At 41.1% G+C, this 21,690-nt stretch overlaps 4 protein-coding genes across 6 annotated transcripts; 2 read left to right on the top strand and 2 right to left on the bottom strand.

The window, feature by feature from the left end:
- Window positions 1-541: 541 nt before the first annotated feature.
- On the top strand, window positions 542-6,547 carry LOC136965056 (uncharacterized). Its single transcript, XM_067259045.1, has 3 exons — window positions 542-884; window positions 2,274-2,588; window positions 3,383-6,547. Exons 1-3 carry the CDS (start codon window positions 692-694, stop codon window positions 5,542-5,544), a joined length of 2,670 nt encoding a protein of 889 aa, XP_067115146.1. The 5' UTR covers window positions 542-691; the 3' UTR covers window positions 5,545-6,547.
- Window positions 6,548-7,354: 807 nt separating this feature from the next.
- Window positions 7,355-13,346, bottom strand: LOC136965073 (THAP domain-containing protein 5-like). Of its 3 annotated transcripts, none has more exons than XM_067259067.1 (6): window positions 13,155-13,346; window positions 12,313-12,597; window positions 10,791-11,126; window positions 9,973-10,287; window positions 9,341-9,895; window positions 7,355-8,110 (listed from the first exon to the last, which is right to left on the bottom strand). In XM_067259067.1, the coding sequence occupies exons 1-6, from the start codon at window positions 13,330-13,332 to the stop codon at window positions 8,007-8,009; spliced, it is 1,773 nt and encodes a 590-aa protein (XP_067115168.1). In that variant the 5' UTR covers window positions 13,333-13,346; the 3' UTR covers window positions 7,355-8,006. The 3 variants fall into 3 exon arrangements, with proteins under 3 accessions (XP_067115168.1, XP_067115170.1, XP_067115171.1); XM_067259069.1 differs by having other exon boundaries at window positions 7,355-7,720; XM_067259070.1 differs by having other exon boundaries at window positions 9,428-9,895.
- Window positions 8,045-9,324, bottom strand: LOC136965097 (zinc finger protein 182-like). Its single transcript, XM_067259098.1, is given in 2 exon segments — window positions 8,045-8,216; window positions 8,219-9,324. Coding segments are annotated over 2 exon segments (1,122 nt in total). The 5' UTR covers window positions 9,300-9,324; the 3' UTR covers window positions 8,045-8,175.
- Window positions 13,347-15,384: 2,038 nt separating the features above from the next.
- LOC136965080 (oocyte zinc finger protein XlCOF22-like) lies at window positions 15,385-21,428 on the top strand. Its single transcript, XM_067259078.1, has 5 exons — window positions 15,385-15,632; window positions 16,871-17,205; window positions 18,280-18,744; window positions 19,229-19,786; window positions 20,009-21,428. Exons 2-5 carry the CDS (start codon window positions 17,013-17,015, stop codon window positions 20,347-20,349), a joined length of 1,557 nt encoding a protein of 518 aa, XP_067115179.1. The 5' UTR covers window positions 15,385-15,632; window positions 16,871-17,012; the 3' UTR covers window positions 20,350-21,428.
- Window positions 21,429-21,690: the final 262 nt, after the last annotated feature.

Raw genomic sequence — 21,690 nt, 5'->3', positions numbered from 1 at the left:
GGGATTATATAAAACGGTTAAAAGTAATGCAAAACATAAAATAGAAATGTCATTAGTTTGCTCTGACATTCTGTGCACAGCTAATATAGAAGATTAACATGGAAACAGGGCTTTCAAAATGTTGGTAGTTTTCGTAACACCCAGCCATAAATACGTCTAAAATTATGGCTGATTGACTTGTACTTCGTCAGTGTAATGTCGAAAATATATTGTGGTGAAAGTAATATTCTGATAACATTATTGCGGTATAGTATTGTTTTTTTCCCTTCACAATACATTGATTAGCTAGTTAAACAAATAAATGTAGATCTACATGTACGACATAAAACCTTGAATAGTCAAATTCCACAACCGCAGGAAGCGCATAATGTTGTTGAACTACTGACCGGATAAGCTTGGTGTTTACATCCGGCACGAATTTCGAAGAGGAAGCGGAAGTGCTAACCACGTTCATGAGTGGACTGGCTTAAGTTGGGACGCATGTCGAAGGGCAGTATTAAAGCTTGTGGATCACTAGTATGCGCTGCATTTGTTGCTTCATCGCAGGCAATATAGATAGAACCGGAGGACTTGATCATTACATCTGAGCTGGACGTCGCTACTACTATTCAGTAAGAACTGTACTGGGCTAAGGAGAGAGCAGGAGCTAATAATAGCCAACAGTGTTGCGTATCAGTTTTACACCGCTAAAATGTCTAAATCAGATGAGTTTGGAGAATTCATCCGTGATATACTAACAAAGGGAGGTTTAAAGATTTTTGGAGGATTTGAAAAAACGTTTGCTGAGTACAAAGAAGAATTCTCCCGTTCCGAGGAGGAGAGGAAGCGGCTACAACGGCTGTTGGAGGTTGTTTCTCCACCCAAGATCAAGCGACGTCGAACAGGTTTGTTACTCATACTTGAATGTTTTGAAATGTTTAACATTATTTTATTTTCTATCGTTTTCACGCTGGATGATGTCAGTTCGGACGTGTTCGCTGTCCGTGGGTCGCTTCTTCATCTGGTTCTGGCTGGTTGGTTTGTTTCATATTTGCTGACCTATAAAAAAGGAAGAGGGCTATTGGTAACTAATCTGGACAACAGATATGTGACTTAAACAAATCTGTAGTCTGATTTTAGTTACCTATTACAGTTTTCTCACAAAACGTCTATTTGTGCATGTTATTGGGGTACTTGTCACCACGTCCCAGTGCTTTAAGGCATGAGACCGACGGCCGATTGCGCTAAAAGGGATTCTATAGCAGTGCTGTTCTTCTACGTCATAAATGTATACTTACAGCTTTAAGTTTGACTTTAGATGTATATTTATTATTGACTAAAAGCACCTTATTTCGAAAAAAAATAATTTTCCAAATGTATGAGATGTCTCATGGGGCCTATACTTAAAAGCAAATTCAACATACCCGGGAATATAAATATTTTAGTTGGCTTCAGTTAACCTAACAACCGCAATCGCCCTAAGCAGTGTCAAGACGGTGGTTAAACTCCTTAACACTAGAAGCGCCAAACGTCGGTCATTGGCGGCAGTGAAGACATTTTTTAGTCATTTAGCAGACGCTCTTATCCAGAGCGACTTACAGTAAGTACAGGGACATTCCCCCGAGGCAAGTAGGGTGAAGTGCCTTGCCCAAGGACACAACGTCAGTTTGCATGACCGGGAATCGAACTGACAACCTTCGGATTACTAGCCCGACTCCCTCACCGCTCAGCCACCTGACTCCTCACCTGAAGACCATGCTTCACCTAGATGTGTTTTAAATTAAGTTCTGACTGTCAACAATACAATCCTTTTGGTGCAAACGAACAACTGTCTTAGTGACCAGTGACAAAGGGGTTTGATTATTCAGGTTTCTGCACCCACAAGGCCAGAGACCCACACTGTTGTCCTTATCTCCTCTTACTGTCACCATATTCTGCACTGTTGCATTTTTGCACTTGTCTGTGTTTGCCCTCACACAATAGTTCATAGTTATGCGCCATCAGACCAAAGCAGATTCCCTGTATGTGTAAGCCTACTTGAATATAAACCTGCTTCAGATGTTCACTGTTAACATCCTTCTGCAGAACAGAACATGTTTAACATACAAACCACGCCAGAGTCTACATTTAGACCTACACTGTTTCTTTTCAACTGCTCTATTTGTCAGCAGCCAGACATATTAAGCTACCATTTTCAACACAACTGAACTGATTTAGTGACAGAATGATAATCGGCCAACCAAACTGTCCCTAATGAGGCTAAATCTATCTTTTCTTGCCTCTTCTTCCCCCAGAAGTGCAACAGCTCTCTCTCCCGGACCCCCCACAGATTAAAGAGGAACAGGAGCTGTGGACCAGTCAGGAGGAAGAGCTGCTCCAAGGACTGAAGTCTGAAACTACAGACTCCATCTTCACCAGGGACTCCAACTTGCATATCAGAGCATTTCTCAGTGAGAGATTAACAACAGCAGCTTCAGAGATTTTTGGGGCCATTGAAATAACGTTTGCTGAGTACCAAGAAGAAATCTCTCGTTCTGAGGAGGAGAGGAAGCGGATACAACGGCTGTTGGACGTTGTTGCTCAACCTGAGATCAAGCTACACCGAACAGGTTTGATATTCATACTAGAGCCCGACCGATATATCGGCGATATCATGGCTGATAAATGAATATTTTATTAAAAAAAAAAATTTTTTAAGGACTTCAAGTTTCATATCTTAACATAGTTTTTTATTGAGGAAATAATAACAGGAGTCAGATGGCTGAGCAGTTAGGGAATCGGGCTATTAATCAGAAGGTTGCTGGTTCGATTCCCGGCCATGTCAAATGACGTTGTGTCCTTGGGAAGGCACTTAACCCTACTTGCCTCGGGGAATGTCCCTGTACTTAGTCGCTCTGGATAAGAACTTCTGTTTAAAGTGACTAAATGTAAACTACAAATAAATACTGTTAGGGGAATCAGTTTGTTTTGTTACGCGTTTCTGGATTTTTAAAATATTTTTTTATATCGGCAGATATCGGAATATCGGATTTTTAAATCACCAAATATTTGTATCGGTATCCGCCTTAAAAATCCTTTATCGGTCGGGCTCTAATTCATACATTCATGATATAATCTGCTGTGTGTAGAATCGTTATGTCATGTAGGAGGGGGGAAGCTAAATTGGAAAGGTGTGGTTGGTGCTGTTGCATCATATTTCACAGGGTCCATCCAACATTTGATAATTTTAGTGTCTACAGTCTTCCTTGTTGACAACTTTAGTCATCCTATAGAGTGATGGTGGAGGGATTGTCACAAGCATGTTTCTCTTCAGTGTGTTTTAGCTGTCAGTTCTATTGTGGTTAACCATACTGTCCTTTACAGAGGCTACATCTAACTGTTGTCTTGCCTCTTCTGCCCCCAGAAGTGCAGCAGCTCTCTCTCCTCGAGCCCCCACAGATTAAAGAGGAACAGGAGCTGTGGACCAGTCAGGAGGAAGAGCAGCTCCAAGGACTGAAGTCTGAAACTACAGACTCCATACTCACTTCTCCCAGTGTGAAATGTGATTCTGATCAAGAGGGCTCTGTTGAATGTTCACATCTTGACCAAGCTGTCCAAGTGGACAAAAGAGAAGGAGACTCTCTACCCAGCAACACAACTGAGGAGCAAATAAAAGCAGAGACTCATGTACAAGACTCTGCAGCACCAGAACCAGGCAGTGACTCTCAGCCCCTTTCTGTTGTAGATCAGAGTTTTTCTATTCTAGAAACTTTAGAATCCAAGAGAACACGGGAAAACGAGGCTGTCTCGTGGGATAGTCTTTTTCAAGAATGCAGTGAGAGATTCAGCCACAATTCAAATCTCACGTCGGTTACAATGCCTCCGAGTGTGCCAACAAAGCCACGCAAAGGGCTGGACTTGCTCCAGAACATTAACGAGATGGATTCGGAGGGCGAGCAGTGTGGGGAGTTGGAGGGAGAGGACGACAGGGACGACGGGGACGACTCTGATTCGGGCTCAGAAACGGACTCTGAAGTGGAGTGCCCAGGAGACTCGTGGTGGCGAGACACGGCAAGAGACGGCACGGTGTGGGTGGAGCAGACAGTCTCTCGGGGGAGAGTCGGGGAGGAGGGCGGCGCCATGAAAGAAGCCCCCGGCCCCACAAGCTACGCCAAGGAAAACATTGAAAGCCCACTGAGCAGTTTCCTGTGTTTGATTGATACAGAAATGTGGCAGAAGATTCGACAGTACACGGAAGCGGAAGCGGAGCGGAAAAGCGAAACGTTCAAAGTGTCGGACGAGGAAGTGAAGGCGTTCAAAGTGTCGGACGAGGAAGTGAAGGCGTTCAAAGTGTCGGATGAGGAAGTGAAGGCTTTCAAAGTGTCGGACGAGGAATTGAAGGCGTTCGTGGGTCTCGTTTACCTCAGAGGCATCATGGGAGGGACTAGCGTGAAGGTGGACGACTATTGGTCGGCTGACTTGGGAAATCCCCTTTTCAAAGATACAATGTCTCGTCAAAAGTTCAGAGACATCATGCGTTATCTGCGCTTCGACGACAAGAACACAAGGGCTGACCGGCTTGTGACAGACAGGTTTGCAATGATGTCTGAGATATTTGACAAGTTTGTGAAAAACAGCATCGCTTCTTACACGCCGGGAGAAAACATCACGATAGACGAACAGCTTCTCCCTACCAAGGCACGATGTCGTTTCACGCAGTACATGGCCAATAAACAGGACAAATTTGGCATTAAGTTCTGGGTAGCCGCTGATGCGTCAACCAAATACATGTTGAATGCACGGCCCTATCTAGGCAGAGATGACAGCGTCGCGGCTGGGCCGCGGTTTTCCGACAGTGTTGTGATGCGCCTTGTGGAGCCTTTCCTGGGAAAAGGAAGAAATGTAACGACTCACAATTTCTTCCCCTCGTTGGCGCTGGCAAACAACCTTTTGGTGAAGAAAACCACCGTTGTTGGAACAGCGAAGAAAAGCATCAAAGGGATGCCCCGGTGTGCACAGGCACATTCTGAAAGGTTTTCAACCAAGGTGCTGAAGGCTGGAAAAGTCTCGCTCACGGTCTACCAGGCAAAGCCCAAGACAAATGTGTGTATCCTGAGCACAATGCATCAGACCGTTTTAACTGACGATGGCGCCAAGAAACAGCCCAACACTCTTTCCCACTACAAAAGCACCAAGACTGGCGTAAATGTGATGGACCAGATGGCACGGCAGTACTCAGTAAGGGGAGGCAGCCACCGTTGGCCGGTAGCAGTGTTCTACAACATCTTGGACCTGGCCGCAATTAATGCCCACATCCTGTACACGCAGAGCATGAACGTGAGGATCAGCAGGAGGAAGTTCATCCTTCGGCTGGTGAAGGAGCTGTGTGCTCCTCAGAAGTGGTCCAAGGCGGAGGAGGCTCGGAGGCGGCTTCTGCCCGAGTCTCCCTTCCAGCCTGTGAAACGGAGACGGTGTCAGGTCAACAAATGTTCAGGCAACAAAACTTTTGAGATCTGCCAGGGATGCAAGCGGCTTGTCTGTGGAAAATGCACCAAGAATGCACCAAAGCTGTGCTTGGAGTGTTGACACTGCAGGGTGTGAATCCTGAGCGTGATGCAGTGTTGAGTTGGAGGGGGTTTGGCTTGAGTCAGTCAGGAAATCAGATGATTCACGACCCGGTGCCCAAAAGATCTTCCCACCACGCTTTTCTGTTAATTGTGGTAGATCGTTGATTTATCCAAATGCAAGTTTTGTTTTACAGCATTGATTACTTATTTACAGACTTGTACGCATGTCACCTTTGACCTTGTTCGCTGGGTGGAGGGATGCGATAGGTGTGTTTGACTTCATGCAGCGCCGGCGGCGCCGACAGCCAGAGGCTGACTTGAAGCACTGAATTCTGGTTAGACTTTTTGTCCGACTTGAGACGGCGCCGAGGCTAGGTCACTGTGACGTAGCCATCAAAGTACCGTGAGATCGATTCGAGAACTGCCGGCTGTGTAGCCGAGCGCATTTTCTCAAGAGCAACTGCATGGGTTCTAATGACGATGGTCAAACTCACACACGACAACTTTGACGCGTGTTTTGTATTTATTCTGACACCTTCAGTTTCGCCAATGTTCAAATCCGGATCAAACAGTTTAATTGAATTAAATATTTGCCTTTATTGACAGACTGCGATGGCCTACGATTGTTGAAGAAAGTGTTTTAGTGCCTCTTCACTAACGGAAAGACTGTTTCCGTTCTGGTTGTATTATCAATCTGCAGATTGGAGAGAGTGTTTAACATACCCAATACATAAAATGACAAATTTCAGTGCACTGGTTCGTGCAAGTTCTAGTGTAAAAACAATTAAATTTGCGACCATGCAATTCGTCAACGATAAAGTAAGCAAACAGCGCTTGATCGGCCATGACTGGCGTCAACGCAGCAAACCACGAGAATCTGGAAGGTCCGACTTTACGGAGCCGTTTTTAACTCCTCCCCGACTGCAAGCGGCAACTCTCGCCGGTCGTTTCATGCAGCCGATGTCGAACACACCTAATGACAATCTAAATACTTTTGTTTACATTTACAAATGTTAATGTATTGGCAGATCCTTTGCTGTTATAACAATTGTAAAATGCACTGTTAAACTTTAACATTAAATAATTCCTAACTTATGAACTTGTACATTTTGTTTCTTGCAACCTATTATTTCCGTCCTCATTATAAAAGAGCTCTGAGGACTGAAGAGTGCAGGAAAAACCCGGTTTTAGTTTGAGCTCAGAGTTATGAGTTCCGAGGCCCAGATTCCATGAGTGGACTCACACAGGCAGGCCAAGGGTGGTATGCATGAAGTCACAACTATTGTACACCATCAGAACTACCCTCGGTTTGTACACAATTAGGTAAACTACCCCCTGTTGTAGCGAACATCAGCACATAAATTGCATTAGAACACACACATCTCATCTAAAAATAGCCAATATACATATCTTTTTATATAAATTTCATATCCTGTAGAACGTTAATCAAACCTGCCGTGACGGCCTGTAATCACACTTGAGTGAGTTTACTCAACCACAACGCTTACATTTAAGAATTATGAAACTTCTGTCACTTTCTTACACAAAAAAGGCTTAGACTAACCTGCCTGAAATGTCTGAACACTGATGTGTCCATCATTGTAGACTCTACGGTCTCATATGTGATGCCAGTAAGATCCTGAGTTCAGCTTCAAGTTGTGAGGGAACAGTGATCTATGTGCACATATGTAGGATGAGACATGTTTGTTGATTACCCATGAGCCTTTGAGGATGTTACAGTTGTGGGAAACCCTGACTCCTCCTGTGCAGGGTATCTCAGCACAAATTCTCACAGAAAACAAGGGGTCAAAGTACAAAATCCTCTTTTTATTTCATTTACATTTTGTCATTTAGCAGACGCTCTTATCCAGAGCGAATTACAGTAAGTACAGGGACATTCCCCCGAGGCAAGTAGGGTGAAGTGCCTTGCCCAAAGGACACAACTTCATTTTGCACGGCCGGGAATCGAACTGGCAACCTTCAGATCACTAGCCCGATTCCCTAACCGCTCAGCCACCTGACTCCAGTTCTCACAGTGTACCGTTATGTTTTCAACCGGTGGCTGAGGGTCGATGAACAAAGTTATAGAAAGGTTTATTGAATTGAGAAATATGTTTATTGCTGCCTTCCAAACTACAGTGTATCATCAGACGATTATTCGATTACAGCAGTCATGGTATTGTCCATAGGGGGCGCTGTTGAAACAAAAACAGTAAAACAAGATATTTCAAAACAAGACTGAACATGTTAAAACAAATGAGACTAAATGTTTAGTTACATTCCTGACACTGCTAAGGTTTACCTCCTGTGGGTCATCATATGTGCAACTAGATTAGACTTGACTACATCTTTTGTGACATTCCTGACTGTGATATGGTTTCTCCTGTGTGTGTCCCCATGTAACGAATCAAAATGGATTTTCAGAAGTTTTGTTACATTGTTGACACTGGTGTATTGTTTTCTGTGTGACTTCCCTGTGGTCTATTGTCTCTTGGAAGAGTCTCCATTGTTTGGCGTTCTGTTCTGTAAAAGCATCACTTCTCCATGTTCCTCCTCCAAACTCTGAGCTGCAGGACAGTCTGGAGCTACAACAAAGATTGGTTTGTCATATGGGACAAGGGGCGATATAGATTTATATCTAAAAGTTGTGTTACGTTGTTGACACTGATATGGTTTTTCTCCTGTGTGTATTCTCATGTGTTTAACAAGATTACTTTTGTGAGCACATTGTTTGTTACATTGTTGACACTGAAAAGGTTTCTCTCCTGTGTGTGTTCTCATGTGATCAACAAGATTACCTTTTTTAACAAATCGTTTGTTACATTGTTGACATTGATATGGTTTCTCTCCTGTATGTGTTCTCATGTGATCAACAAGAATACATTTGTAAGCATATTGTTTGTTACAATGTAGACACTGAAAAGGTTTCTCTCCTGTGTGTGATCTCATGTGATCAACAAGAATACCTTTGTGAGCAAATCGTTTGTTACATTTTTGACACTGATATGGTTTCTCTCCTGTGTGTGTTCTCATGTGTTTAACAAGACTACCTTTTTTAGCAAATCGTTTGTTACATTGTTGACACTGTGGCTTCTCTCCTGTGTGTGTTCTCATGTGATCAACAAGAATACTTTTGACAGCAAATCGTTTGTTACATTGTTGACATTGAAAAGATTTTTCTCCTGTGTGTGTTCTCATGTGTTCAACAAGAACACCTTTGTGAGCAAATTGTTTGTTACATTGTTGACACTGATATGGTTTCTCTCCTGTGTGAGTTCTCATGTGTTTAACAAGATTACATTTGTGGGCACATCTTTTCCTACATAATTGACACTGATATGGTTTCTCTCCTGTGTGAGTTCTCATGTGTACAACAAGATTGCCTTTTTTAGAAAATCGTTTTATACATTGTTGACACTGATATGGTTTCTCTTCTGTGTGTGTTCTTATGTGATCAACAAGAATACTTTTGTAATCATATTGTTGACACTTATATTGTTTCTCTCCTGTGTGTGTTCTCATGTGTTTATCAAGATTACCTTTGAGAGCACATTGTTTGTTACATTGTTGACACTGAAAAGGTTTCTGTCCTGTATGTGTTCTCATGTGATCAACAAGATTACCTTTGTGAGCAAATTCTTTGTTACATTGTTGACACTGATGTGGTTTCTCTCCTGTGTGTGTTTTCAGGTGATCAACAAGAACACTTTTTTGAGCAAATCGTTTGTTACATTGTTCACACTGAAAAGGTTTCTCTCCTGAGTGTGTTCTCATGTGTTTAAGAAGAGCACTTTTGAAAGCAAATTGTCTCTTACATTGTTGACACTGATGAGGTTTCTCTCCTGTGTGTGCTTTTTCAATGTGTTTAAGAAGAGCACTTTTGTCAGCAAATCGTCTCTTACATTGTTGACACTGATGAGGTTTCTCTCCTGTGTGACTTCCCTGTGGTCTATTGTCCCTTGGAAGAGCCTCATTGTTTTGTGTTCTGTTCTGTAAAAGCATCACTCCTCCATGTTCCTCCTCCTCCAAACTCTGAGCTGTAGGACAGTCTGGAGCTACAACAGAGAGGGGCTGAACACTTGATTCTGGTGCTGCAGAGTCTTGTACATGAGGCTCTGCTTTGATTTGCTCCTCAGTTGTGTTGGTGTGTAGACAGTCTCCTTCTCTGTCCTCCACTTTAACAATCTGGACAAGATGTGAACATTGATCAGGAGGGCTTCTCTGAGACTCATGTTTTACATAGAGAAAAGTGAGTGTGGGGTCTGTGGTTTCAGACTGCAGTCCTTGGAGCTGCTCTTCCTCCTGACTGGTCCACAGCTCCTGTTCCTCTTTAATCTGTGGGGGCTCTGGGAGAGAGAGCTGCTGCACATCTGGAGGAAGGAAAACACATAAGTTTACCTTCTTGTCATCATTCTGCAACCATAACATGAATGTATGAATATCAAACCTGTTCGGTTTAGCTTGATCTCAGGTTGAGTAACAACGTCAAACAGCCGTTGTATCCGCTTCCTCTCCTCCTCGGAACGGGAGATTTCTTCTTGGTACTCAGTAAACGTTATTTCAATGGCCCCGAAAATCTCTGAAGCTGCTGTTGTTAATCTCTCACTGAGAAATGCTCTGATATGCAAGTTGGAGTCCCTGGTGAAGATGGAGTCTGTAGTTTCAGACTGCAGTCCTTGGAGCTGCCCTTCCTCCTGACTGGTCCACAGCTCCTGTTCATCTTTAATCTGTGGGGGCTCTGGGAGAGAGAGCTGCTGCACTTCTGGAGGAAGGAGAGGCAAGAAAAGTTAGATTTAGCCTCTGTAGGGACAGTTTGGTTGGTCGATTATCATTCTGTCACTAAATCAGTTCAGTTGTGCCAAAAATGGTAGCTTAATATCTCTGGCTTCTGAAAAATAGAGCAGTTGAAAAGAAACAATGTAGGTCTAAATGTAGACTCTGGCGTGGTTTGTATGTTAAACATGTTCTGTTCTGAATCAGGTTTATATCCAAGTAGGCTTACACATACAGGGAATCTGCTTTGGTCTGATGGCGCAAAACTATGAAGGGCAAACACAGACGTGCAAAAATGAAACAGTGCAAAATACAGTGACCCTCCAAATGGAGGGAATCTGCCTCAAGAAGACTGTTTGGATCTAAACATCACTGTCTAGGAGAAGGTTGGTCCAGCAGCATGAACCAACCTTTCTAATTTAGCTACCCCCCTCTTACATGACAACGATTCATAACACATATGATGATAACATGAATGTATGAATATCAAACCTGTTCGGTTTAGCTTGATCTCAGGTTGAGTAACAACGTCAAACAGCCGTTGTATCCGCTTCCTCTCCTTCTTGGAACGGGAGATTTCGTCTTTGTACTCAGAAAACATGATTTCAACGCCCTCAAAAATCTCCAAAGCAGCCATTGTTAGTCTCTCACTTAAAAATTCTTGGATCGCGTTTAATTTAGACATTTTATCATTCAAACACTCTCTGGTGAAGATGGAGTCTGTAGTTTCAGACTGCAGTCCTTGGAGCTGCTCTTCCTCCTGACTGGTCCACAGCTCCTGTTCCTCTTTAATCTGTGGGGGCTCCGGGAGAGAGAGCTGCTGCACATCTGGGGAAGGAGATCAGTTATATTTAGACACCATTATTTTGCAATCCAACATGTTTGACAGCTAAAAATATGCCATTTAAAACCAAACACTGTGAAATGGAAGGGATCTTCAAATCAAACGTAAGTTGAGGGCGGTCAGATGGCTGAGCGGTTAGTGAATCAGGCTATTAATCAGAAGGTTTCTGGTTTGATTCCGGGCCGTGCAAAATGAAGTTTTGTCCTTGGGAAAGGCACATCACCCTACTTGCCTTGGGGGAATGTCCCTGTACTTACTGTAAGTCACTCTGGATCAGAGCAAATTTTTACTTACCGTGAGCTCACAGCTAGCTGTCAGCTAAGCTGTCAGATGTGTTTATACTCACTGAAAGAACATGAAGGGAAGGGAAACTACTCTGATTATTGTTGATGTCAGTGCTGCTAGTGAGCACTTCAGCTTTCTGCTAGAGCTTTAGCTGCTCCGTTTTAGAGCTAGCTTCTACCTGGATTGTCCTACAGAAAGTTTACAGAAGATCTACGACTCCAACTATTATTATGCTATCCATTACAACAATTGTAGGAGAATTAGCCTTTGAAAAGATATTCCATCCTTTTGACACATAAGATCTAACACCTTATGGTGTTAGAGATCAGGTATTTTGCAGTGTTGTGGTACTTGTACTGTGAGTGTGTCTGTGCACGGCATCTCAGTTTACTTGGCTTTTCTAAAAATATTTCAAAACAATCAATGATGGAGGTGCAGTTCTTAAGGTCATTTCTGAAACACATTGGGAGACTATTTGGAATACGTTTTTTTGGGGACCGTAAGATTAAATTCTAAATTTCCATTGGGATTAATAAAGTATCCATCAATCAATCAAATCTGATCATCTAAAAAACATTCAATCTAATGTGCTATTGAACACTGACGACAGTTGACTTAGATATTACAAAAACGTACTCTAAAAAGTAAAGCGGCACATTAAGCCTCAGTCTCATAAATGTTAGGATCAAACATTGGAATGGGGTCATTGATTGTCCAACTTTAAGAAATTCTGAAATAAACAAAACAATTAAATTGGCAAAGGATGGAAGAGCTGTGAGTTCCAGCACCATGGTGTCAAATCCCTGAATGCCTCCTCATTCAAGGACCGCTCCTCTGCCCTGGCCCTCAACTCACGGACCACAGCTCGGAGCCGAGCACACTCACTTTCCAGTGCTGACATCGTAGCAAGGCAGGATGGATTCACGCGCGGTTCTACGATGCCAGGGCCTGTGTCTTTTGAATAGTTGTGGTCAGTGTGATGGTCAGTGTTAGTAGTGACCTCCTCCATGTCGGCCACACTGCTGCAGGTCTCACGCATCTTGCGTTTCATCAGCTGAGTCTGTTGAAACCTTTTGAAGGCGTAATGTTGCTTTTCCGTCTCTCTCACAGAGGTGTGTGCAAAAAGACTGGGCACAAAGTCGGGGCTCAAAGGATTGTTCTGTTTTGCTCCTAAAATGTCAGAGCATAGTAAAATAAAGGATTACATGTGTGAGACATTGTCCCACCTGAGTAAATCTCTCTCTCTCTCTTATAACCTATGTAGGTTGTAATAAGGGACAGATAAGGAAAATGGGATGTTTAAAATTACTGGGTTCAGCCCAATAATTAGTTCCTTTTAACTGCTAGGATAGCACTAAGCAAATGATGGCTGACAAATATTTTCATTAAGTTACTACATGGGCATAAACAAAGGGGCTGGCATAGGGACTTGCATAGGTAGACCGAATAATTTACTTTCATATCATCCTACTTTCAGGATTTGTGTTTATGTGAAATACAGGTTTAAAGGAGAACTCCGGCCAATTTGTACGTGAATCTTGATCGCTATAAATATGCCAGTACATGAGGCACTATGTACCAGCTACCATCTGCTAGCAGCTAATACAACACAACGCATTACAGAGGGGCTGAAAGGTGTGATTTTTTTTTTCTCTTGGTTCTCCAAACGTAATTTTATAGCTCTTGTTGTTAGCCCCTGCTGCTACTAAATTGAGGCGAAGGCTTACCTGACACGAAGTGTTCATTGCATAGTAAGGTGTGAGACGTAGGTGTCCAATGATCTCTTCGAATGACAGCTAACCACTTCTTTCTTCTTTCCTTTTCTTTTGGTATAGAATAAAATACCAGTCCGGGGTTCCTCTTTCGGCTGTTGTTGCAGCCAACTGCACAACATATTGCAGGCATGACTGAGACCTAGTAGGTCCGAATGATGGCGGCGCAAAGCTACAGCGACGTCATGAGAACCGAACGAATACACAGACTATAGGCTATTCGCACATCTGTTATATATTTGCAAATGTTTTTTTCGGATTGTGTATTTTTCGATTGTTACTCTATTCACACAATAAACACTGAGACAAATCTATTTCGATATCAAACCTGTTCGGTGTAGCTTGATCTCGTGTTGAGTATAACAACCGTAGTAGCCGTGCCCTCTCCTCCGTGGAATCAGATTTCTTTTTTGTAGCTTACTCAACAAGCGTTTTTTCAACTCCACCGAAAATATCCAGAGCTACCACTGCTAAAGTTCAAGAGGCTAGCTCTTCCGCTTCCGGTACGTAGCCTATATCAGGTCGGAATATCAAGATTTTCCGGTGATTATAGTTCCCCTACCCTATTTACATAACTTTATTGATACCTTAACTTTATTTGAATTTACTGAAACTGGACATTAAAAAACTATTGTAGAGGGGAGAAATACAGGAACTGGGAACAAATAACTGGTCTGGAAAGTTCCCCAAACACAGAGGTCAGCATATCTGACAAGTAGCAGCCGTTACAGTGGGGTCACATATTCTGACGGCTGCTACTTGTCAGATATGGTGACCTCTGTGGTAGTGGCTCTGTGATGACTCCAAATAAGAAAACATCTGTCCAGATTAATGGGAAGGAATGACATAACTACCCGAAACAATGTTTTGAAGTTTAACTCATTTATTAAGCAGTTACAGTGGGGTCACATATTCTGACACCAATGTGCTGGTCCATTAAATATTTAGTTATTTATTTTCTTTCCAGTAGAATATGTAGTTTATTACAAATGTAACTTGTGCATGCAGTCACAAAGAAATACATGTTTAGAAACTTTTCAGAGAAAATGTACCTTAATATATTTTATTTACTTTCAGATAAACATATGTTACTATGCCTGAGGTGGTTAATATGGTCAGTCAACAGCGTTTTACTCTTTCTCCTTAGGAAGCAATAACAAACCGCGAATAATCATACTTTTGGTGCAACACTGGCCATCTTCTCCTTGTTTAAGATGGCGTGTTGAGTTGAATTAAACTACAAGCCCACTTGTATCAGGACCTGCTCCGGTGTTCATGACGTTTTCTCTTGTTGCTTGGTTGAGCTAAATTAGATTTATATAATCACGTGTGTTAGCTTATAGTGTAGGCTACTCTACCCACTTTCCATGAGCATAAGTAAATTAAAATTTTACAAGGTGGCATAATGGCAACAAAAAAGAGAAAATGTTATTTTAGTTAAGACTGGGCTAGGACAGGTTATGTTTTAGTGTTGGTAACATGTCCCACATTGTCCCACACAAACTTAGTAATTAAGTAAATTTTGTTTAGTAGTTTAGTAAAAAAAATATCTTAAACGAACGTTTAGGTTGTTTTCTTCAAAATAAGGACTATGCATAGGCGTCCATTTTAAAACATAGGCCTATACATTTTGAGAAAACAGTAGTAGCGGTTATCATGAACGTTGGTTGCAATCTGCCATTAAAAGCGAGAAAAGAGGAATATAGGCCTACAGAAGGAGATCAGCGACTGGGAACGAAGCCTGTTTTAAATGTCATAAACTTTAGCACGCCAGAAAGTCAGGGACGCCAAGTTCAGCAACAAAACGGACTACGGTTAGTGTCGAACCATAAATTCGGACTCAGGTTAGTTAGGAAGATACAACAGAGTTGTCCTATAGTAACAAGTGCTTCAGCCGCCAGTGATGGAAAACAATTTAAACTGTCTGATAGCAGACAAATCACATTGATGGGTTTGAGTGATGCTATATGCAATAAATAATTCAAAAAAGCACCATTATACGTATTTAAATATGTAGCATTGGGTTCAATACATGAGGATATCAATACAGTTATGTAAATAGGGGGGGAACTATAATCACAGAATGATGGTAAATCTTGATGTTGTTTACATCCGGCATGAATTGGACTACGTACCAGAAACGGAAAAACTAGCTTCTAGGGCTAGCTAGTTGTGTAGCTAGTAGACAAAGAGTAAGTTATTTGAAGTAGAGTAGCTAGCTGTTAGGAAGCTTAAGGGTCAACTCAGTTGAGCAATGTTCGAAAATGCCTAAATATATCCGTGAGACACTAGCAATATAGCGCTGGAGATTTTCGGTGGAGTTGAAAAAACGCTTCTTGAGTAGGCTACAAAGAAGAAATCTGATTCCACAGAGGAGATTGCACGGCTACTACGGGTGTTATACTCAACACGAGATCAAGCTACACCGAACAGGTTTGATATCGAGTTAGATTTGTCTCTATATTATTTGTGTGCAACAGTCCGTGTGTAAATGTGTAACCTGTAAATCGAAAATTACACAATACGAAAAAAACTAAATCACAAAAACATTAGAAAATATAAAACGGATCTGCCAATATAACCTACAAACACTATTTGTAAACACTACTAAAAAAATATGGCCATATATGAAAGAGATGTTTGAAGACAGTAGTAATGGCTACTTTTCAGAGTCAAGTCAAAGCCCACACTTCTTTACTTTAACTTGAGTGTAGTCAATACTATCTACGTAGACCTACATTTCAGCTGTCATGAGACATAAAAGGAACTGTTGTCTTTCCTCTTCTGTTTCCCAAAAGTGCAGCAGCTCTATGGAAGCAAATCAGTGACATAATGTTTAGAATTTTAAAAAGCATAGAATACTTAATATTGAAATTTAAACAAGACCAAATTCTCATATGAATATATTTCAATGTAAAATAAAATTCAGGTTGCTCAAATTCGAGCTTAAAAAATCAGATTGTAACATCCGGGATACCAAGGATAGGTAGAGTAATGGAGCAATAGAGAAGAGAAAACACATGATGACTACCAGGGAAAACAACCATGCTTCGGTGAGTCCGATGGGATCAAATCTTGCATTAAGGCTCGATTGCTCTACTTATCCTTGATATGCCGGGTGTTACAATCAGAACTTTTTCAGCTTTCATTTTTCGGCTCTAATTTGATAGGTTCAAAACATTTTGGCTTTGGCTTTTAGGTTCAAATTTGAGCATCCTGAATTTTATTTTACATTGAAATATATTCATATGAGAATTCGGTCTTGTTTAAATTTCAATATTAAGGATTCAATTCCTTTTAAAATTCAAAACATTATGCAAGGGTTACTACTGTCTGTGTCACGCGGGTAACTGGACCTTACTTTGTATAATTACATGAATATAATTTTTGATGGCGACAATTTCAAACATCTCTCTCATATATGGCCATATTTTTTTAGTTTTGTAGGTTATATTCGCAGATCCGTTTTATATTTGCAAATGCTCATTACTCTACCTATCCTTGGTATCCCGGATGTTATAATCTGAATTTAAGCTCAAATTTGAGCAACCTGAATTTTATTTGACGTTAAAATATATTCATGTGAGAATTCAGTCTTGTTTAAATGTCAATATTAATATTCAATGCCTTTTTAAAATTCTAAACATTATGTCACTGATTTGCTTCCATAGCTCTCTCTCCAGGAGCCCCCACAGATTAAAGAGGAACAGGAGCTGTGGACCAGTCAGGAGGAAGAGCAGCTCCAAGGACTGAAAGCTGAAACTACAGATTCTCTAGATTTCCCAAAAGGAGTCTTGAGGTTTTAGTGTCAACATGTCTAAATTAAACATGATCAGAAATTTTTTAAGTGAGAGACTAACAATGGCGGCGTTGGAGATTTTCGAGGTAGTTGAAGTAACGTTTGCTGAGTGCCAAGACGAAATCTCTCGTTCCAAGGAGGAGAATGCGCGGCTACAAAGGCTGTTGGACGTTGTCACTCAACCTAATATCACGTTACACAGAACAGGTTTGATATTCATACATTCATGTCATCATCTTCTGTGCGTAGAATCGTTGTCATGTAAGAGGGGGGTAGCTAAATTAGAAAGGTTGGTTTGTGCTGCTATACCAACTTTCTTCTTGAAAGTGATGTTTAGATCCAATCATAGTCTTCTTGAGGCAGATTCCCTCCATTTGGGGTAACGAGAGGTCCACCTTAACACCTATTACCTGCTAAGAGCACCTTAATGTATACAGACATTGTTTGATTTCAATTGGTATGTTTTTAGCGGTCAGGGATGTTAGGATGCCAGGGTTCCCGCAGGGTCTTAAAAAGTCTAAAATTCGGAACTTTAAATTTAAGGCCTTAAAACGTCTTAAAAACGGCCAGATTTTCATCCGAAGTCTTAAATTTCATTTAGTCAGGTCTAAAAAAGGTTTTACCCTCGTTCATTTCCAGAACCGCTGGCCGCAGAAAGTTATGACAAAGTAGCAAAAAAAGTATTGAGTCGCAGCCTACAAAGCGGAGCTCTACAAACTAAACCAGCAGAACGCTGCCCTCAGAACGTTGGTTCGGTGTGTTGTAGTTCTTTCTGGGGGATATTGGTGTTGGTATGTACACGGTGATAAACCTACAAATCCTGTTATAAATGCAATACCTGCCCGCGAAATAGGTCTGCGCTTCCACAGAGTTTGTTAAACTTCAGCTACGTGTGGAAAATGTGAAAGTGTACTTTCAACGAGACATGGCTAGATCACAGCGATTTCCGCTGTTGGTTACAGGCGGTACCCAGCTCCAGGTACAAGGCTCGCTGCAAACTTTGCCCAAAAAATATTCAAAGATTACTAATGTGATTGTTTTATCTGTAAATTAAATTTATGCTTTTTCAATGACTGAATTCATTGAAATAAAATGTTTTTTTCAGAATTTCTTTGATTAAAATATTTTTTGGGGTGATGCGTCGTGTAAGTCTTAAATTTCAATCTTTATGGTCTTAAAAGGTCTTAAAAAGGTCTTAAATTTGACTTACTGAAACCTGCAAGAACCCTGGGGTGCAGAATGATGACAAAAAGGTAAACTTATGTTTTTTCCTTCCTCCAGATGTGCAGCAGCTCTCTCTCCCAGAGCCCCCACAGATTAAAGAGGAACAGGAGCTGTGGACCAGTCAGGAGGAAGAGCAGCTCCAAGGACTGCAGTCTGAAACCACAGACTCCATACTCACTTCTCTCAGTGTGAAATGTGATTCTGATCAAGACGGCTCTGTTGAATGTTCACATCTTGTCCAAGTGGAGATCAGAGAAGGAGACTGTCTACCCACCAACACAACTGAGAAGCAAATAAAAGCAGAGCCTCATGTACAACACTCTGCAGCACCAGAACCAGGCAGTGACTCTCAGCCTCTCTCTGTTGTAGCTCCAGACTGTTCTGCAGCTCAGAGTTTGGAGGAGGAGAAACATGGAGGAGTGATGCTTTTACAGAACAGAACACAAAACAATGAGGCTCTTCCAAGGGACAATAGACCACAGGGAAGTCACACAGGAGAGAAACTTCATCAGTGTCAACAATGTAAGAAACAATTTGCTTTCAAAAGTGCTCTTCATAAACACATGAAAACACACTCAGGAGAGAGACCTTTTCAGTGTCAACAATGTATTAAACGATTTGCTCGAAAGTGTTCTTGTTGATCACATGAGAACACACACAGGAGAGAAACCATATCAGTGTCAACAATGTAACAAACAATTTAGTCACAAACGTAATCTGGTTGATCACATGAAAACACATACAGGAGAGGAACCTTTTCAATGTCAAATATTTAGCAAATGATATGCTCTCAAAGGTAATCTTGATAAACACATAAGACACACAGGAAAGAAACCTTTTCAATGTCAACAATGTAACAAATGATGTTCTCACAAAGGTAATCTTGTTAAACACATGAGAACACACACAGGAGAGAAACCATGGCAGTGTTAAAAATGTAACACAACTTTTAGATATGAATCTAAATTGTTCCTTGTCTCATATGACAAACCAATCTCTGTTGTAGCTCCAGACTGTCCTGCAGCTCAGAGTTTGAAGGAGGAGGAGCATGGAGGAGTGATGCTTTTACAGAACAGAACACAAAACAATGAAGCTCTTCCAAGGGACAATAGACCACAGGGAAGTCACACAGGAGAGAAACCTCATCAGTGTCAACAATGTAAGAAACAATTTGCTTTCAAAAGTGCTCTTCATAAACACATGAGAACACACTCAGGAGAGAGACCTTTTCAGTGTCAACAATGTAACAAACGATTTGCTCGAAAAAGTGTTCTTGTTGATCACATGAGAACACACACAGGAGAGAAACCATATCAGTGTCAACAATGTAACAAACAATTTGGTCACAAAAGTAATCTGGTTGATCACATGAAAACACATACAGGAGAGAAACCTTTTCAATGTCAACAATGTAACAAACGATATGCTCTCAAAGGTAATCTTGATAAACACATGAGAACACACACAGGAGAGAAACCTTTTCAATGTCAACAATGTAACAAACGATGTTCTCACAAAGGTAATCTTGTTAAACACATGAGAACACACACAGGAGAGAAACCATAGCAGTGTTAAAAATGTAACACAACTTTTAGATATAAATCTAAATTGTTCCTTGTCTCATATGACAAACCAATCTCTGTTGTAGCTCCAGACTGTCCTGCAGCTCAGAGTTTGAAGGAGGAGGAACATGGAGGAGTGATGCTTTTACAGAACAGAACACAAAACAATGAGGCTCTTCCAAGGGACAATAGACCACAGGGAAGTCACACAGGAAAAACAATACATCAGTGTCAACAATGTAACAAACTATTTGCTGACAAAGGTAATCTTGTTAGTCACATTAAAAGACACAAAGGAGGGAAACCTTTTCAGTGTCAACAATGTAACAAACAATTTGCTCAGAAAGGTACTCTTGTTGATCACATGAGAACACACACAGGAGAGAAACCTTTTCAGTGTCAACAATGTAACAAACGATTTGCTCACAAAAGTACTCTTGTTAGTCACATGAGAACACACACAGGAGAAAAACCTTATCAGTGTCAACAATGTAACAAACGATTTGCTCACAAAATAAGTATTGTTGGTCACATGAAAACACACAGGAGAGATATCATATTGTGAATGATGTAATGTTTTATGCCAGAAGACCAGTTTGGTTTATCTAATGATAAATTATATCAGTTTGAATTGATTTCCTGTCCAGTGGGTATTTATATGCTTTGCTTCCTCCTTGTTGTATGTGCTGGTGCCAAGCAAGGAGCACCTTCCACCTTAGATACCGTTACCTTCCACCTTAGATACCGTTACCTTTCACCTTAGATATTTTCGAAAATGTTTTGAAATGTTGAAAATAATGTTTCTAAAGGTTTTTAAATGGTTTGAAAAATATTTTCTAAAAAAAGTTTTGAAAGGTTGAATGACAGATCTCCCTAGAGGCCTGAGGAAGACTGATGTGTAGATGACCCTTAACATAGGAGGGGGGGAACTCTTTTCACAGATAAATCTGTTCCCCACATAATGATCACAGTAACATACATCACCAGTATCACTATTGCTTTATAAATGACCAGACTGTAATGTACAGGGGGGAAAGCACTTTCCTCAGGCCTCCAGGGAAATCAGTTCCCCCTGTGTTCTCAGTGTAAAAGACTCTTGTGCTCTGCTTTACTCTACTCCGTTTTAGGCTTTTCTTCTCCCCTCTTTCCTCTTCTCTCTCCTCTTCTTACACCGTGTGTGGGGAAAAAACGTTTTGAAAGGTGGAAAATAATATTTTTCAAAAGGTTTTGAAAGGTTGAAAATAAGTTTTCAAAATATTATTAATTAAAAAATCAATGAATTAAAAAAGTTTTCCAAAAAAGTTTCTAAAGGTTTGAAAAATATTATTATTTATTTTTTGAAAGGTTGAATGACATATTTCCCTAGAGGCCTGAATAATCTGATGTGTAAATGACCTTAACCATATAAAAAGTTTGTCTGTATTTTGAACATTAAAAGGTTTTACAGGTTTTTCTTATAAGCCAAGTTATTTCTTTCTTCTGTTACAACTGGCTCACGGATGTAATCAGGAAAAGAGACGTAGGCACAACTGGAACGGTTAGCAATGGTTTAACTGGTAACCATGTGGACGACATTTTCATAAGCTGGTGGTCAGCTCAGGTCGCTCTCCCCCTTCCCCCATCCCTGGAGCAGGTACTTTGAAGCCTCAAGCCACACTTGGTCCAGGTGTGTCCAATCAACCCAATCACCATGGCAACGCAGGAAAGGGGAGGGCCATCACACTTTATTATCCCTGTAGATGTAAAGCATACCCATCTAAAACAGGTATCTAATCTACCAGACTGATCATCTTTTTAGAATAGAGAAGGGAAAGGACAAAGTGTGAATCGTGCTTTAGAACTGCTTCATAATATAATATCGGTTTCATCAAACATTGAGTTGTTCCATTGGTATTTTTCATATGTT

This window comes from Osmerus mordax, chromosome 21, assembly GCF_038355195.1.
Source record: "Osmerus mordax isolate fOsmMor3 chromosome 21, fOsmMor3.pri, whole genome shotgun sequence".
NCBI lineage: Eukaryota > Metazoa > Chordata > Actinopteri > Osmeriformes > Osmeridae > Osmerus > Osmerus mordax.
Note: the sequence above shows the minus strand (reverse complement) of the source record. Positions and strands in the feature narration are given on the sequence as shown.

Coding starts and splice junctions, on each gene's coding strand:
- LOC136965073 (XM_067259067.1), bottom strand. CDS start 13,332: ATGCCTGCAATATGTTGTGCAGTTGGCTGCAACAACAGCCGAAAGAGG. Junction 10,288..10,790: donor GATCAAGCTAAACCGAACAG/GTTTGATATTCA, acceptor TCCTTCCTCCAG/AAGTGCAGCAGCTCTCTCTC. Junction 8,111..9,340: donor ACCTCATCAGTGTCAACAAT/GTAAGAGACAAT, acceptor TCTTTGTTGTAG/CTCCAGACTGTCCTGCAGCT.
- LOC136965080 (XM_067259078.1), top strand. CDS start 17,013: ATGTCTAAATTAAACATGATCAGAAATTTTTTAAGTGAGAGACTAACA. Junction 17,206..18,279: donor TATCACGTTACACAGAACAG/GTTTGATATTCA, acceptor TCCTTCCTCCAG/ATGTGCAGCAGCTCTCTCTC. Junction 19,787..20,008: donor ACACACAGGAGAGAAACCAT/AGCAGTGTTAAA, acceptor GAAAAACAATAC/ATCAGTGTCAACAATGTAAC.
- LOC136965056 (XM_067259045.1), top strand. CDS start 692: ATGTCTAAATCAGATGAGTTTGGAGAATTCATCCGTGATATACTAACA. Junction 885..2,273: donor GATCAAGCGACGTCGAACAG/GTTTGTTACTCA, acceptor TTCTTCCCCCAG/AAGTGCAACAGCTCTCTCTC. Junction 2,589..3,382: donor GATCAAGCTACACCGAACAG/GTTTGATATTCA, acceptor TTCTGCCCCCAG/AAGTGCAGCAGCTCTCTCTC.